The sequence below is a fragment of the Lemur catta genome, chromosome 20 (genome assembly GCF_020740605.2).
Source record: "Lemur catta isolate mLemCat1 chromosome 20, mLemCat1.pri, whole genome shotgun sequence".
Lineage (NCBI taxonomy): Eukaryota > Metazoa > Chordata > Mammalia > Primates > Lemuridae > Lemur > Lemur catta.
The window spans coordinates 9,211,888-9,228,600 of record NC_059147.1 but is presented as its reverse complement, the minus strand read 5'-3'; the positions used below and the strand labels follow the sequence as shown (position 1 = coordinate 9,228,600).

The following is a 16,713-nucleotide window of genomic DNA, read 5'->3' as shown; positions in this document are numbered from 1 at the left end:
TACCACTATAGTCCTGCCTCATAGAATTCTTCCTGACCCTTAGGAGTGACTCAGGAAATACTTGTGGGAAGGAGGGAAGGAAGGAAGGAAGGAAGGAAGGAAGGAAGGAAGGAAGGAAGGAAGGAAGGAAGGAAGGAAGGGAGGGAGGGAGGGAGGGAGGGAGGGAAAGAAGCAGAGGAAGTATGGAGGGAGAGAGGAAGTCTCTTGGATCTACATATTCTACTTGGTTTTTAGCCAGAAGAGGATGACACTTATAACAAGAGGCTTAACTGCGGGCTTTAAGCCATGAGAACAGCAATGTTTAGGGGCAAGTTAAGAAAAGTTGGGGAGCCCCAGGTCTCACCTTGCAGGCATTTAGCTGTGCTGCCTAGGGGTGGGCAGACAGAAGCTGGGGGCGGGAGGGCAGTGGGGCAGAATAGAGTAAGTGGAGGAGGTAAGAAATCTGGGCCCTCCTAGGTATGCAGGACCCCTTCCTGCCTGGGACACTCTTGAGACCAGCACCTACCTTTTCATGAATAGCATCAGGACTCGCATTGTCCCCAGATAACCCAGAATCAATGAAATAGTTGGTGGAGTGCAAACGTTTAGGTCGGAGAAAGGGAGTTCCTTGGAGACCGGGCCGGGGTCTTCCGCAGTTCTGCAAATGCAATCTCTCAGCTTGAGAACTGGCTGCAGTTGGCCATCCGCACACAGTTGTGCAATGACAGATGATGTCATGGGGTGTGAGGCTTGCTCTGGGAGGTGGGATTGACTGCATTGACCTTCGGTGTCCCAGAAGGCAAGACTCACGTGGGTGGACACAAGCCACACAAAAGCAGCTGGTCCGCCACCCGCTGAGAAATCCCTCCTAACCAGGAGAGCCGTGCAGACGCCGGGCAGCCTGCCTGGGGGCTCGGGTACTGGGAAGGGGCTGGAGAGGCTGGTGGCCAGGGGTGCCTGGCAAGCCTCAGAGCTGTGACAGTCAGGCCGGGTCCACTTCTGGCTGATGCCCAAGTGGACTCTCCGCAGCCATCAGGAGGGTGTCGGGCTCATCAGGGAAAAGTCAGTTCCCTAGGGCTTTTACTTCTAACTTTGTTTGCAGATAGCCAGCCTTTTCCGTCCAGCTCCTCATCCCGAGCCCTTCTGCCTGTAACAATCACATTATTTAATTTAGACGAGTGAAGTTACCTTAGATCAATTATACTTATTTTTCCTGTGTAATTTCCAAAGCTTAATATCTCCATTCTGGCCCAGCCTGGGGGACAGGTTGTCTAGCAGAGTCCTAAACGATTTCAGCCTTTAATTCAATTGTACTTTTACCATAGCCTGGCAGCGAGCATAATTCTTTTATCCCTAAGATGTCTCATTAGCAATAATCTAATAGCACGTATTAAAATATAGGTCACCGAGGTGGGCTGCCAAGTGGAAGACTTGTCATAACTTTGAAGGCTGGACAGCTGCCTTGGTGGGACTGGGTGCCCCCAACGTCGCACCACCCAGCTCTAGGCTTAATTCTAAAACAATTGATTCAATAAAAACAGCTTCCTTTCTCCAGTTCAAGGTTAGGAGTCAACCTTGGCTAGGAAATAGCGCTGTTCCCCATTGCTGCAGGGCGGGGTAAGGTGGAGGGGATGATGTTTCTTGCCAACATAACATAGTAGAAAAGATCTCTGGCCTCGTCCCAGTTGTCCCATAAACATGCAAAGTGACCTGGGCTACAGCTCGTACTCCCTCTGGCCTGGTCCGCACACCTGTAAGAGGGGAAGGGCTTGGGGTCAGATACAATGTTTCCTGAATTCTGGCACTCAGTGCTGAATTTGTCCTTGATGTTTTCTTTTGAATCAACTCACTCTTCTTCATTAAATACATTTGTTTTAAAAAGGAAACTCAAATATCAACAAGGAAAAATCTCAAGAACATTTGCAGAAGGATTCATGCGGAATGAGACCATTCGTATAAACTTTAAACACACGCAAAAGTGATATGCAAAACTTGTTTAGACAAGCCAAACAAATCTGTGGGGTTCAAGGTCAGGATAGTGGTTGCCTTTGGGGAGAAGGGAGGGAATGTTGATGGGGAGAGGGGGCAAGGGGCACTCCAGGGATGCTGGTCATTTTTTTGAATGGCCTGGGTGTGGTTTCATGGGCAGTTTACACTGTAAAAAGTGCACTTATAATTAGTTAACTTTTCTGTATGTGTTAAGCCTCCTACATACACACACGCATACATGTATAATATATAACTTTAGGGATATACACAAAATTTTAGCATATATATGTGTGCTAATGGCATATATTAATATGTGCCATTAGGTATACATATGGTATATTACATACACATATGTTATATATATGTGTATAATATAGTATTGACTATTCCCAAGAATAGTCTATTATTACATATTTATATTTAATATAAATATATTGTTACATATTTCTACACACAATGTGTATGTATACTACATATTTAACATATGCTGTTAGATATATATTTATATGTGTACCGTGTGGACTCCGTGAGCCCGTGCCTATGCCTGCACCGTGTACTACCCGTACACGCTGCGCAGCATGTCTGTAATGAAGGCGTAGACACGGGACAGTGAACCACAGATATACAAGGCGAGGGTGGTGGCTGGTGGGGGGAGGTGTGGGAGGGAGGAACGCCACCGGGGAGGGGTCCGGGGGCTGGAACATCCCCCCTGCGTGGCAGTAGTTTAAGGCAGGCCCCTGCTCCTGTGGGCTGCGCTGCTGTCCTCCGGGAGGGAGGCAGGAGGCCCCTCAAGCCCTGACAGTCCTGGCTTCTAGGCGGAGCGGGGCTCGGAGAGAGGTCTTGTCAGGGGTGCGCTGGGGAACAGGGAGGAAAAGGAGGAGGGAAATTGTTAGCAAACTCTGGAAAGCTTTGAAGCAGAGCCCCCTTCGTTCCCGAGGCCCCTTTCTCCAGCTCCGTCCCCAGGGTCAACGCCCCCATCCCCCAGTGGGACTGGTTCTCCCAGAGGCTGGGCTGGGGTGCCCGGGGAGCGGAGCAGGGTGTCACGCGGGGGGCGTCCTCAGCCCTTTCAGCGCCCCCCGGCCCCCCGGGGTGAGCCGGGCGCGGACTCCCTGGGCGCCTGTCTGGGCGCTGATCCCGCTCTGGGGCCACACGGAAGGTGTGTATGGCCTCCCCTTGGGGACTGCGTGTCCACTCTTGAGGCCAGCAGGTCTGTGCCTTGGTCCTTCTCCTCGGGCCCGAGTCTCTTCGCCACCCGCCCACCCCGCCTCGGCTCACTGCCCAGCGCGTGTGTGCACGGACATGTGTGTTACCTCGTGCCGGTCGGGGCTGAGTGTGGGACCCGACGGCCACCCGGCGGCCCACAGCCACACGTGGGCAGCGTCAGCCGGCTCCCACGTGTGTACACTAGCATGTGTGTGTGTCTGTGTCCCCTGGAACAGGCACGGTGGCCTAATGGTGACCAAGACGCATGTCCAGCCTGGTCCCTCCTCCGACAGGCACTCTAAGGTCTCCCCCGGGACTTCTGCGTCTTCTCAGCCTCCTCATCAGACTGGCCTGTCGCACGTCCCATTCTTTCCGGGGGAGGCAGGACTAGCTGGTCTGATCAACGTTCCACAGAGAGGACGTGAGTGTGGACACAGCCTGGGAGCGCCAGGAGCCGGGGCTGGGGCCAGAGTCGGAGCTCTCAGTCTGCCCCACCCCGTGTGGCCTCAGGGGCCGGCTGAGGCAGGGAGGTATGGAGTCGGGTGGAGAGGAGGAGGGTCCTTCTTCCAGCGACCTGGCAGAAGGGCAAAGAGCATGACACAGCTGTAGGAGGGGAGGATGGCATCCGATGCTGACGTCCTGGACAGGTGGGCAGGACAAAGGGAAGGAAAGCAGAGAAGAAAAATACAGGAGAAACAGCATGGGGTTGGGGACAGGCCCAGGAGGTAGTGGGAGTGGTGTAGCTGAGGGCTTGGGTGGGAGGAGGTGGCCTTGGAAAGGGGGGGACTCCAGCTCTTGGAGCAGAAGGGGCCAGAGGAGACAGTGGCTGACAAGCAGGCAGTGTCGGGGTTCAGCCAACACTGACATCAGCCATGACCTCGAGGTTCCCAGCCAGAAAGGATGAGCAGCCTGTTGGGAATTGGCAGATTGAGCAGGGAGGGGACAGTGAGGCAGGTGGGGACCAAACAGGGAGCCGCTGAGACCCCAGGATAGAACAGGAGCCAGCCTGGGTCTGGGTTCAAATCTCACCTCTGGCCCACTCTAGCCACGCAACCCGGGACTAGACATTTAACCACTTTCAGCATTTGGTCTTTAATCCGTAAAATGGGAATAACAATAGTGAGTATCCTATGAAGCAATACTTAGCATAGCACCCAGAGCTGGTTTGCTCAGTCAATGCAAGGACTGGCAAACAGTCAGCGAAGAGCCAGTGTAGCCAGCGTGTGCCAGGCACTGTACAGTCACCAATGCGCCTGAGCCTCACGACTGCCCTATGGGGTAGACACTATGATAAGCCCCGTTTTGTAAAACAGAGGCACACGTCAGCCCAGGGCGACACAGCTGGGGAGAGCCAGGGCGTGAACTCCCAAGCCCTTAGCAGGGAGCTGGAGTGCCACTGTGCCTGCAGGCCACATCACAGAGCCCAGAGATGGGGCCTCCTGGGAAACTGGTGGGGATTGGGGTAAATCATTACCCTGAGCCCTGCCCCCTACTGGCCTGCCCTTACCCTAAGGCCACCCAGCTTTGTCTTGGGGACTGAGAATATAGGAGGAGGAGGAGGTGGACTTTTCAGGAACATGCCCCTGGCAGGTGTCCCCTGTGTTGTGCTGCCCGCACCACCATCATTAAACAGCTCATTCGGGCCAAGATCCTGGGCACGAAGGCAGAGCAGGACCAGCCCACAGCAGGTACAGCATCCCCCAGCCCTTGGCTTCGTTGTGGGCAACCGTGAGCCGAGGCCTCACAACGATTCCCTGGAAGAGGGTGCAATTCACTCCTCCCTCACCTTGCCCATCCCACACCCGCTTTGGGGCTTTGACGGATCATGCTCCTGGTGCCTCCAAGACAGTCCCCCAGACAGTGAACCGGAGCAGCTTTTCTCCCTTCCACGTCACTGCCTCCTTGGGAAAAGGAAGCTCAGCCCGGAAATGGCTTGTGTGTTTTTCGCCAAGTGTGGTCAGAGCAAAAAGAGGCCATCCCAGTGCGAGGGAAAGAAGGCATTCAGACTGGGCAAAACAAATATAAATTGCCACAGCCACTCTCAACTTGGGAAAAAGGTTATGAAACATGTCACTGATACTGGCATTTTTTTTTTTAAAACCAGGAATAAACATGCCACAGACATGTAGATTCCTGGCTCCCACTGTAGACCCACTGAATTCAAATTTCTAGGGTGGAGCCCAGGCGTCTGCAGTTTTATCAAATCTGCTAGAATGGTGTGAGCTGGGGAAGTAGCAAAGAGGCAAAATGTCTTTAAGAAGAAGCAGTGATCTGTGAGGGCACGACTGCTACTGGCAGAACAGAGCCTTGATAAACATGCCCCTTCCCATGGTGTTGTCCATTGACTATCTTAACAGGTGTTGTTTCCATTTTGCAGGGGTCGGGGTCAGGGGGACACTGAGGCTCAGAAGCCAGAAGCCACTCAGCAGACAAGCAGTGAAGCCAGGCTTTGAGTCCAGCTTTTAGAATTTGTAACTCCAAAGGCAACAATTGTAATTGTTATACCAACCCCTGTTTGCTGTTTCATCCCAGTCTCATAATTGGAAGTCAGATAAACCTAACTTAAAATTCTGGAGGAGACGTGTGTCTCCCACAGACATAGAAAAGTTGAACTTCTTGATAACAACAACAAGACGTAACACACATGAGACACCAGACACTGTGCTAGGTGCTTTATATGTATTTCCCCATTCAATCCTCTCAGCAGTTCTGTGAGGTAAGTCCCTTATCACCAGCATCATCCAACCCATTGCACAGATGAAGAAACCAAGACATGGAGGAGATTTCATAGATAGTCGGTGGCAGAGCCAGGAGTAAAATTCAGGCGATGCGACTCCTAAGTCTGTGCTTCCAGCCTCTGCACTGTTCTGCCTCTTCAGGCTATGGAAAAAGCTGAACTGGGCAAGTTTCCCGGGAATAGACATCAGAGAGCCAGTGAGACAAGTAGGAAGGAATTGGGAAGGTAATTCTCAGAATCAATTTGGTCCACATGTATTACCGGTAAAGCCACTGGGAAGAGTTTTCTGAAGAAAAAGAAGAGAGAGCTCAGACACTAGAGTACAGTAATTTTAAGGGATTCTGAGCTGGATTTCATTCAGGAGTCTGCAAATCCCCTCAAAACTATATTAAAATGCTGTGTACGTTGAAGAAGACCAGTAACATGGAGACATGCCCTGTATTCTTGGGTGGGAAGACTGACCACTGTAAAGATCCCAATTCTCCCCAAATTGATCTATAGATTCAATGCAATCACAGTGGAAATTCCAATGGGATATTTCATGGAGCTCTGTAAGCTGATTCTGAAATTTGCAGGAAAAAGTTTGGCCAAGTCACTTCCAAAGAAAAAGAGCTGGAGAGTCTTGCTCTGCTGGATAGAAAATCATATTTTAAAGCAACCTAATTAAGACAGTGTAGTGTTGCTCAGGACCAGATAAATAGGCCAATAGAATAGAAGAGAGGGCCCAGTAAAAACCCAGTTGTGCAAGGAAACTTGGTCTGGGATAGAGAATTCTCTGCTGAGCACAGCAGAGAAGATGTAACTACTTAATGACCAGGTCAGGACAATTTGTTATGTGTTCTTCCTGTGAAAAATAACGAATTGGAATCCCTACCTTACACCCTACACAAAAATCAACTCAGGCAGGTGAAAGACATAAATATGAAAGGCAAAATTGTCATATTTTAAAATATAATTTAGGAAAATATCAAGTAAGGAAGTATTTGTTAAACTAGACATAAACCAGAAAGAAAAGATTTCTGCATTAAATTACATTAAAATCAATAACTTCTGTTTATCAAAATCCTCATAAATGGAGCAAAAAGCCTTTCAACACAATCAAGAAAAGATGTTTGTGACATAACAAAGATCATTTCCCAGAATATATTATGAACTACTATGAATCAATCAGAAAAAGACAGACAAGCCAATAGTAAATTGTGCAAACAACATGCATCATCACCTCACAGAAGAAAAAGAAACACAAATGACCCATAGCATGTGAGAAGATGTTCAATGTCATTAGAAGTCAAGGAAATGAAAATTAAAACCACCATGAGATACCATTTCACACCCAAAAGGTTGGCAAAAGTTAAAATCCTAGATAATACCAAAGGTTAGAGAGGACATGAAGAAATTGAAAGGGAAGAATTGGCACACTGCTGGAGTGTGTTTCGGCTGGTACTACCACTTTAGAAAACAGTTGGATGTTACTTGACAGAGCTGAACAGACACATACCCTATAAACCAGCAATTCACTCCTAAGAATAAACTCACATGCACATAGCAGTTCAAAAATTTATAGGCAGCATTGTTTGACATGTAAAAAGAAAAAACCTGGAAACAATCCAAATGTCCTTCACAGTTGAATGAATAAATAAACCATGATTATTCATACAACAGAACGAACGTAAACAACAATGGAATTGAGTGGACCACAGCCAACCTCCTCATCATGCGGTTGGATGTCAAAAATATTATATTTAGCCAAAGAAGTTGCAGAACAATATCTACAGTGTGATTCCTTTTAAATAAAGTTCAAAGAAGAAATAAACAATGTATTGTTTAGGAATATATTCAAAGGTGGTAATACTACAAAAGAAGACAAAGAAATGATGATTGTTAAATTCAGGATAGTGGTGAGACTGGGGGGAGGAGATGGGTGAAGTCATATGGAGGACGTGGGGGCTTGTAGGGAATGGAGATGTTCTATTTTTTAATGTGGAGGGGTGGGTGGGCTCTTGTATATGTTCATATTATTATTATATAAGCTATGCACTATTCATACATGTTTTATATACTTTTTTCTTATGTATGATAAATTTCACACTAAATTTAAAAATGATGTGTGCATGTGCATATTTCTGGGAGGAAAGTCCGTGTTTCATCAGATGATCTAAGGAACACCCCATCTTCTAATAGAGTGCAACGGGCCACGAAGGTTTCTGACTCTGCTGCTCTGATTGCCCTGGATGGACAGAGCCCTTGCGCAGTCTAATCATAGCTCAGCCCTGTCGGCTGACCACAGCCCCCTTCTGCCTTGGAGAGGAACTGAAGCAGGTGTCCCCATAGCTCATACGACCATCTCAAGGCCAAAGGATGTATCTGGGGGCTGATTCTGGGGAGGGTAAACATCCTCCTTTTCTCCAGGGAGACCGAGTCCCTTTGCCCTGGGCACCTCCTCTCCTTCTTCCTTCTGCAGCCCTTTTCCTGCCACCTGCTCTATGTCTTCCTTCCTTCCATGGCGCACATCCATCTTGCTGACGTACTGGGCCATTGCCACAGAGCCTGAGAACAGCAGACCCTGAGTCAGGATCCAGGGTGCAGGCTCCCAGTCCAGTGCTCTTTCTGCCACACCGCTGGCCACTCCTGTTCTCTCCTCCCCGAACACCTCTGTCCCTGCTGAATCTGGCTTCCCACAAGGCCGAGCTTGCATTGGCAAGTCCATGAAAGGACGTGTTTATCCATTCATTCATGTCGGCCATGGAAGGACTTCAGATTTCATTCTGGATGAGACAGGAGCCACTGGAGAGAGAGAGTGATAGGATCTGAACGTGTTTCCAGAGGGTCTTTCTGGCAGCTGTGTAGAACTTAAACTGCAGGGGATGATGGGACAACAATCAGGGAGGCCGTTCAGAGGTTGTCACAGAAATCCAGGTGAGAGATGACATGGCTTAGAACAGAAAGTCACCATGAAGTGGAAGAGCCACCCATTCGCAGTAGGATTGGATGAGGGAGGAAGAGGAAGAGAAGTCAAGGCTAATGTTAAGGTTTGTGTCCTTAAACTAGAAGGAAGAAGATGCCATCGTCACCTGGAGTGGGGGACTGTGGAGGAGCAGGTGTAGGCATGGGTCAGGAAGGGGAGGTCAAGGACCCTACTTTAGGTGTGGCAAGTCTCAGGTGCCTTTTGTTACCCAGGTAGAGATGCCCAGTCTGTAGTTGGATAAAGGCATGTGGAGTTCAGGGGAGTGGTCCAGGCAAAGAGGTCAATGTGAAGGTCAACAATGGATAGATGCTCTTTAATGCCAGTGCCCGGATGTGGTCAGTTAGGTTAGGAGTTAGCAGAGAAGAGTTTAAGGATGGAGCCACATCTGGGTAAGTCGGAGCCCCCAGCACCCCCAGGAGGCTTTAGTGGGAGGTGTCCCGAGGGAGACTGACTTCTCCTCATAGGGGGCTTTATTGAGGGGACTTTTATGCTATTTGTAAATGCAGCACAACTTGCACCAATGATGAAGGAACTCAGGGAAAATCAGCTGCAATGAAACAGGTCCATTGTCCTCAGACCAAAAAAGAAAGAAAGAAGAAAAAGAAAAAGCAAGAGAAAGGAAGGAAAGAAGGAAGTGGGGGGAGAGAGAGGGAGAGAGAGCGCGTGCAATATTCACGCAAACCTGTCACCCTGTCCTCCTTTCTTTCCTTAGTTTTCCCACTGGTGCAATGGAGGTGTAGGTTCTGATAGTGTCCTCAGGACCCAGCCCCTGCGGTTCCAAATGAGTGCCAGCCTAGCCTTTCTGTGCCAGGGCCGTGGTGTCTGGGGGGAGGTGGCCAGAGCTTGCAGCACCAGCCATTGCCTTGTACCCCATGGCCTGTGTCACCATGTGCCTGGTAAGTGGAAGTGATGCCTCTTGGAGATCACATCAGCTCTGATAATGCTCCAGCCTCCTGTGTACAACTTGCCCTCAGGCCACCTGGGAGGGCAGGAAGCAGGGCACCTAGAGAAGCCACATGGCCCCGTGGCAGGGAGTCTGGGATGGAGAGGGAGAGATGGCTTCAGCCCAGCCCCAGCCTGGTGTCTGCACCGCGGACCCCCGGCAGTCTGGGAAAGCAGAGGTGGAGCTCTCAGGACTTGCCCACTGATGGAGTGCACGCACTGGGGGAAGTGCCTCCCTCCACCCCTGCAGCGAACACTTCCAGGGCCCTGCCCACACCCCTAGTCATTCACTGTTCCTGCCAACACAGACCCGACCCAACAGCGTCCTGCTGCCAGGACCTGGGACTCTGCTCGTCTGCTCTTCAGTCTGGACGTGCTGGGGGTGGCGCCCTGGGGGCAGCCTTCATGGATAAACACTCCAGCTTCCTTGGCCCTTGAGTCAGACAGCTCTGAGGCATGCTCTGTGCGATCTCTCCAGTCCCAGTGGGACTGGACAGCAGTTGCCCCGGCAGTAACTGCTCCTTAGCCCACCCTCTATTGGTTTCCTCCCCTTTCCTGTCTACCTTCCCCTCTCCCCTTCCAGTGCCTGCAGGGATCCCTTCCTAAATAAACTACTTGCATTCGAATCTTTGTTTCAGGGTCTGCTTCTGGAGGAATCCAACATCAAACAACCCCAACTAAAGACACCAAACCCATCAAAGAATGAAATCTCTTCTAGTTCTGCCTTGTACACATTTGTTGGAGCACCATCTATGCAACAGGATATATCAGGCATTGTCCTTGTCCCTGGTAGAGAAGTCGCACATGTAACTGTATAGACAAATATACAAAGCAGTACAAAAGAGAAATTTGACTCTGTTGTAAGAGGTGTTTATCAGGGAAAGCTTCACAGTGGAGGTGATGTCGGAGGTTTTGGAAGATGAATAGGAGTCCTCTATGCAGAAAAAATGAAGATGGAATTATTTTAAAAATCCACAAGTGTAAAAAAGCACAAGGTGTTCAGGGAACCACCAGTAGTTGAGAATCTCCCGTGTTGCTAGATTATAAAGCATATTTTGGAGGTATGCAAGCGTTTATAGGGGAAAAAAGCAGAGAATTAGAATGGCAGAAGATGTGGTTAAATGAACAGGCAGAGTCTTGTCTGTATTGCCAAAGGTGTTTAGATATCGTCTTGGACAGATTATTACAAATTGTGGGTGGGTTGGGTGCAGTGGCTCATGCCTGTAATGCTAGCACTTTGGGAGGCTGAAGCAGGAGGATTGCTTGAGCCCAGGAGTTTGAGGTTGCAGTGTGCTATCATGACGCCACTGCGCCACTGCACTCTAGCCTGGGCAATAGAGAGAGAGAATCAGTCTCAAAGAAAAAAAAAATGTGGGTTATTGTCTTCTGATTGTGTAAGTGTTAAATGCTCATTGAATAAAAGTTGGCAGATACAGAGAAGTATAAAGAAGAAAAGAAAATTATTTGTAATCCAGGCTTAAGTCACGTTGATGTGTTGGTGTCTCAGAAGAGTTTTGGGCAGAGATACCATGTGGTCAGACTTGAGTTTTAGAAAGAGCTCTGGCAGCTGGTGACAATCACATGGCTGGAAAGGAAGATACCGGGCATGGGTGACAGCTAGGAGGCTGTTGCAGCAAAAAAGGTGGCGGGATCCCCCGCAGGGCCACTGCAGCAGTGGGGGTGGGGGCTTCTCCAGGTGTTTAGGAGGAGCGGTGGTCAGGGCTTGATAACAGACAGATGGGGCGTCGGGTAGAGGACGGAGGGGAACACGACTACTAGAGAGATTCCGAGTGTCCCCATCCATAAGTTGGCAGAGGGGACAGAGGCAGGGAAACAGGAGGCCTGGGTTGTCATTTCAGTTCTGTCACTTCCAATCTGTAGGACCTCAGGAAGTCCCTTGCTCCCTAAAAGCCACAGCTTTCTGACCTGCTAAATGGAAAGATGATTCTGTTCCTGCTTTCCTCAAAGGCTTGTCACTATGGGCCATAGCTCAAAGGAGAAAAACACCCCTGATGTGTGGGAACCCCCAGTTCCGGGCACTTGTCCTGAAACCTCTGTTTAGTCCTTTCCCTGACCTGCCTCCTGTCTTCAGCCCCCAGAAGGCCTGGGAAGAGCGACCATTCCTCTAGGTTTCCCTTCTTCTTCCCTCTGTGTCTTGCTCAGAGGACATTTGTCATGCTGGTCCCTCTGGTGCAAATGCTCTGAACACCCCCATGCACCACCATTCACTCATTCACTTCACATGCTCATTGATGCCCTAGTTGTGTAGGACGGACAAGATCCCTGCTCTCCTGGAGCTCATGCGCCACCCAAGAGGAGACAGAAAATAAACAAACAAAGAGGATAAATTTGGATAGTGATGTAATGAAGGAAATAAGTAGGGTGATATGATGGAGACTGGGTATATTTTAGATTTTAGTGGGTGGGAAGGGCCCTCTGGACTGAGACCTGGACAACTCTGGCAGAGGAAACAGCATGTGTAAAGGTCCTGGGGTGGGTTAGAGCTTGGAATGTTTAAAGAGTGGAAAGGCTGGTGTGTCTGGGCTGATCCAGACTCCCACCCATCCCACTTAAGTGCTGTCGCCTCTCTGCGGTTCCTTGGCTCCCCACCCGTCCCTTTCTGGCAGATTCGGCTCCACCCAACTTGCACATGTTAGTGGTCACCACCAGTCCTACCACGCTGGGTTGTGATCCACTCTTTACACACTGGCCGGGGAGCTTTTGGAAGGCAGGGACTATCTCCTCCCCAGCCAACACTGCTCAGGCATACAGCAGGTGATCAGCATTGTTTGATGAATAGATAAATTAATCAATAGATAAATGAACGAGGAAGAGAATAACCAGGAATGACTACCAGGTCCAAATGGCTTTCTGCTTTACTTAACTGCCACCTTCTCAAATTCCCTGACCCGTTATTTACACCGCAACCTCACTGACCCCATTCCATCAGCACACTTCACTTTTCCCCGCAGCACATGTCACCGTGTCACCTACCATACAGTGTGTTTATTTAGTATGTTTCCTGTTTCCCCCTGTCTCCCACCACAGAAGGCAAACTCCAGGACTTCAGGAATCTCTGAGCACCTAGAACAGTGTCTGGCCCTTGGCAGGCGTGTGTAAGAACCAGTGAGTAAAGAAAGGGATGAATGAATGAGGAAATAAACGAGTGAATAGCAGTTCTCAGCCTCATAGAAGAGGGGTCGTGATCTCAAATGCTTTGCTCCCCTGCCCATAACAAACAGATGTTGAGATAAGTGCTGGGCTGTGACTTGTCAACACGCTAAACCAGTCCAATAAAATCGCCCAATAGCCCGCGGGCCACCAGTGTGCGGTCCAGGGCACCGAGCAGAATATTCCCATTTTGTTGATGGAGAAACTCTGACCAGGTAGTTTAAGTGGCCTGCAGCGGGTGACAGAGCCGGTGCTGCACCGGTCGCTGCCTGCCCCCGATCCCCCGCCCCCATCCTTTCTGGGTCCCCTCTCTGACGCAACTCAGACCCCAGTTCTGGGAGTATGTCGCTGGCTCTCCTCCTGCTGTCGGAGGGCAGAACCTGGTGTCCTTGGGAGAGGCGTGCCTTCCCCGGTCGCGGGCTGCAAAGAGAGTGCGCGCCTGGGTCCTCGCGTCCCCGGGAGCCCGGCTCCCGCCCCTGCCCACCCCCGGCCGCGCTGTCAGTCTCCATTAGCGCTAACAGGCTCCAGACGGAGCGGGCCGGGCTCTGGGCTAATGCAATCGGCGCGTTACCTGGGGCGCAGGCTACATTACCAGCCCGGCCCCCGCCCGGGCGGCCAGAACCAGCCAGCCCGCGCCCCGCCGCTCGCCCCGCGCCTCCAGCGCTTCCCCGGCCGCGCCCGAGCGCCAGGCGGCGGAGCTCAGCCCAGGCCGCGCCCCAGAGCCCGCCAAGGCGCGGCCGATCGGGGGCAGGCAGGGCGCACGGCACCCGGGACAGCCTCGCCGCCGGACACGTGAGTGCGCCCCGCGCGCGGACCCGGCCAGGTGTGACCGGCCTGGGGAGGCCGGGACCGGGACGCGCGCCAGCAAGTTTGCAGTGCACAGGTGTAAGTGTCCGGGACGGCTCCCGGGGCCGTTGAGCTTCCGCAGACCTGAGCTGGGGAGGCGTGCGGCACGCTGCACCGGGCCCTATCACAGCCCTGGGAAACCTCTGCCTCGGTGTGTCCAAGCCCCGCCGTTTGGGGGCGAGAGAGAGCGGGTGAACGAGGGAGGGCGCGGCGGGGTCTTCAGCAGGACCCGCAGGGCGGTCTCCAGCTCTGAGATCCGTCCCAGTCGGGCGCACAACCTCTGTTTTCCAACAAACGCGCGCCCTTTTCTGGGAACCTTGTGTCAACTCAGCGCGTGCTGGTCCTACTGTCCCCAGGCGCTCCCGGGGGCGTCTCAGGAGGCGCGAGCGGGGAGGAACAGCCCGGTGACCACCTCTTTTCCTTTTATCCAAGCAGGGGCTCGGCGTGCCCCCGGGACCAATGAAGTCCCTCTCGCCAGCCGCACCCATGCTTCTGGCGCGGATGAACCCGCAGGTGCAGCCCGAGAACAGCGGGGGGGACCTCGGGCCCGAGCAGCCCCTGCGGGCGCGCAAAACTGCGGAGCTGCTGGTGGTGAAGGAGCGCAACGGCGTCCAGTGCCTGCTGGCGCCCCGCGGCGGCGACGCGCAGCCCAGGGAGACCTGGGGCAAGAAGATCGACTTCCTGCTGTCAGTGGTCGGCTTCGCGGTGGACCTAGCCAACGTGTGGCGCTTCCCCTACCTCTGCTACAAGAACGGCGGCGGTGAGCGCTGGCGGGGCTGGGGGTGGGGGTCGAACTTGGGAGGCTCCTTGTCCTCAGCGGTGGCCGGGACAGGAGCTGGGATACACACTGGGAGGAGAACGAGGAGACACAGTGGCAAGTCTGGGGTGCAAGAAGGGACACAGCTCACAGAAAAAGAAGGCTTGGAGTCTTCAGTGGAAGAGGGAAATCGAGGCATGACCTGGGACAGTGATAGGCGCGTGGGTGGAAAGACACAATCTGGGGCACCAGGTCGCGGGAGGAACCTTGACCGATGGGCCTCAGGAAGGGAGTGGAGATTTGGAGAGATCCTGAAGGAGCACCGTAAGTCTGTGGGAGGTGACAGTGAGGCACATGGTGACCCTAAATCCAGCACTTTGAGCCTTGAGGCAGGGACTTCTGGGCCAGGAAGGGGTAGAAGACTTGGGTTCCCTGAAGGCACCTGAGGAGGCCCTGAGCACCTGGGGACAGAGACCCTGGAATAGGCTGGCAGTTGTTTTGCTGGAGGGGTCAGCGTGCACAGCCTCAGCCGGATCAGGTCCGTAGGTGCCAAGAGCTGGCCTGGTCCTCGAGTCAGGAGGCCTGGGTGATTGGGGTGAAGGTCCTGGCCACATTGCAGGGTGGAGTGGGAGGGGGGCTGACAAGACTCAGTGGAACAGCCAGGCTGCTGGTCGGATTATCCACCTGCCCTGGTGTGAGCACCCAAGGTCACCTATGGTCAGTCAGCAGAAGGGGAGGGTGCCGCGCTGGGGGGAGCAGCCTGGAAGTCAGGGGCTGAGCCCTAAGCCCAGCTCCACCCTGAGGGGCTTTGTCCCCAGAGTGCCCACACCACTCCAGTCCTGCCACTTTTGCTGAGGTGAGCTCAGAGATGCCCCGCTGAGAGCCTGGGAAAATGACCTTCTGGAGGAAGAAACTGGAGAAGGGGGGAGCCCTGGGAACCCCTCTCTATCCACTGGGCCACTCTGCCCATCAGTGGCTGTGACTCAAGACTTGAGGGAGGTCAGAGGGAGGGAGGCTGAGAGTTTGGAGCTGGGTAAAGGGAAAGCTTATGACTTTGTTCCATAGGGTCCGAGACTCAGCTCTTCCACACTTGCTTTGGGACGGGCAATGCTTGGTGTTTGCAAAGAAAGGGTGGGGTGACCATAGGGAGCAGAGGACGCTGCTCAGAACGCATGTGGCTCTTCCTATGAGCAAGTTAGCCCGAGGCTGGAGCCACAGATGAGGGTTTGTGTCCGTGATCTCCTTTGGCACCTCCTGACATGGGTCTGTCATTGTCAGATACTCTCAGACAAGATATATGGGACAGCAATCCTGCGCTTCAGGAGTAGCTGAGGTCTGGGGCCTGACCCCTTGGGGACACTTGCTACTCTGCAGGCTCAGTACTTGCGTCTGGCCCTAGGATGGTGGTGGGCGGAGAGAAAGGTGAGAAAAGGGAAGCATCAGGCTGCTTCTCAAGGGTTTCTGGGCTGGTTTGAGCATCCTGGCCCTTTGGACCTAAGGAGAGAGAAAATGCAGATTCTATATATTTTTAGCAGCCAGGGAGATGACGAATGAGAGACAGACTGAGAGACCTCAGGACACACCATCCCTCATGTCTTCAGTGACCGTACGAGACTGCTTGTCCCTAGACAGGGGAAGTCTCTGTCATCAATCAGCAATATTTATCTGGTTCCTCTCAATGTGAGGCACAGTGCGAGGCCCCACAGGGGTCACCTAGATGCATGAACAGCCACTTCTGTCTGCCAGGAGCTTAGTCCCCTAAGGTCTTATTGTCGTGCTGCTACAAGTTCTTGCCATTGTCCTACATGCTTGTTGAAACTGAAAGCACCCCAGACGACCAACTTCACAAGTCAGCTAGACAGCCGTCCCAGGGCTTGCCTCGGGCTGCGTGCTCACTTGGCCATTACCACCAATGCAGATAAAGGGCACCTGTTGTATGCAAGGTGATATGACAAGTTCCTAGGGTGCAAAATGGAACAACTATGTCACAGGTTGCAATCTTTAGGTGAAGTTGGCTGGAAGCTCCTTCTCTTGGGTGATTTGTGTCTTTGTGGGTTTACCTCCCAAACAGGCTGCGGCACATTGAGGGCAGGGACTTGACTTTTTTGTCCCTGTATTTCTAAT

At 52.1% G+C, this 16,713-nt stretch overlaps 1 protein-coding gene across 1 annotated transcript in view; it reads left to right on the top strand.

Moving 5' to 3' along the window:
* The first annotated feature begins 14,273 nt into the window (after positions 1–14,273).
* SLC6A2 (solute carrier family 6 member 2) overlaps positions 14,274–16,713 on the top strand; it is a 40,630-nt gene continuing 38,190 nt past the window's right edge. The window contains exon 1 of the mRNA XM_045533294.1: positions 14,274–14,592. Coding sequence (XP_045389250.1) covers positions 14,292–14,592 — 301 coding nt within the window. The 5' untranslated portion in view covers positions 14,274–14,291. The remainder of the gene's footprint in view (positions 14,593–16,713) is intronic.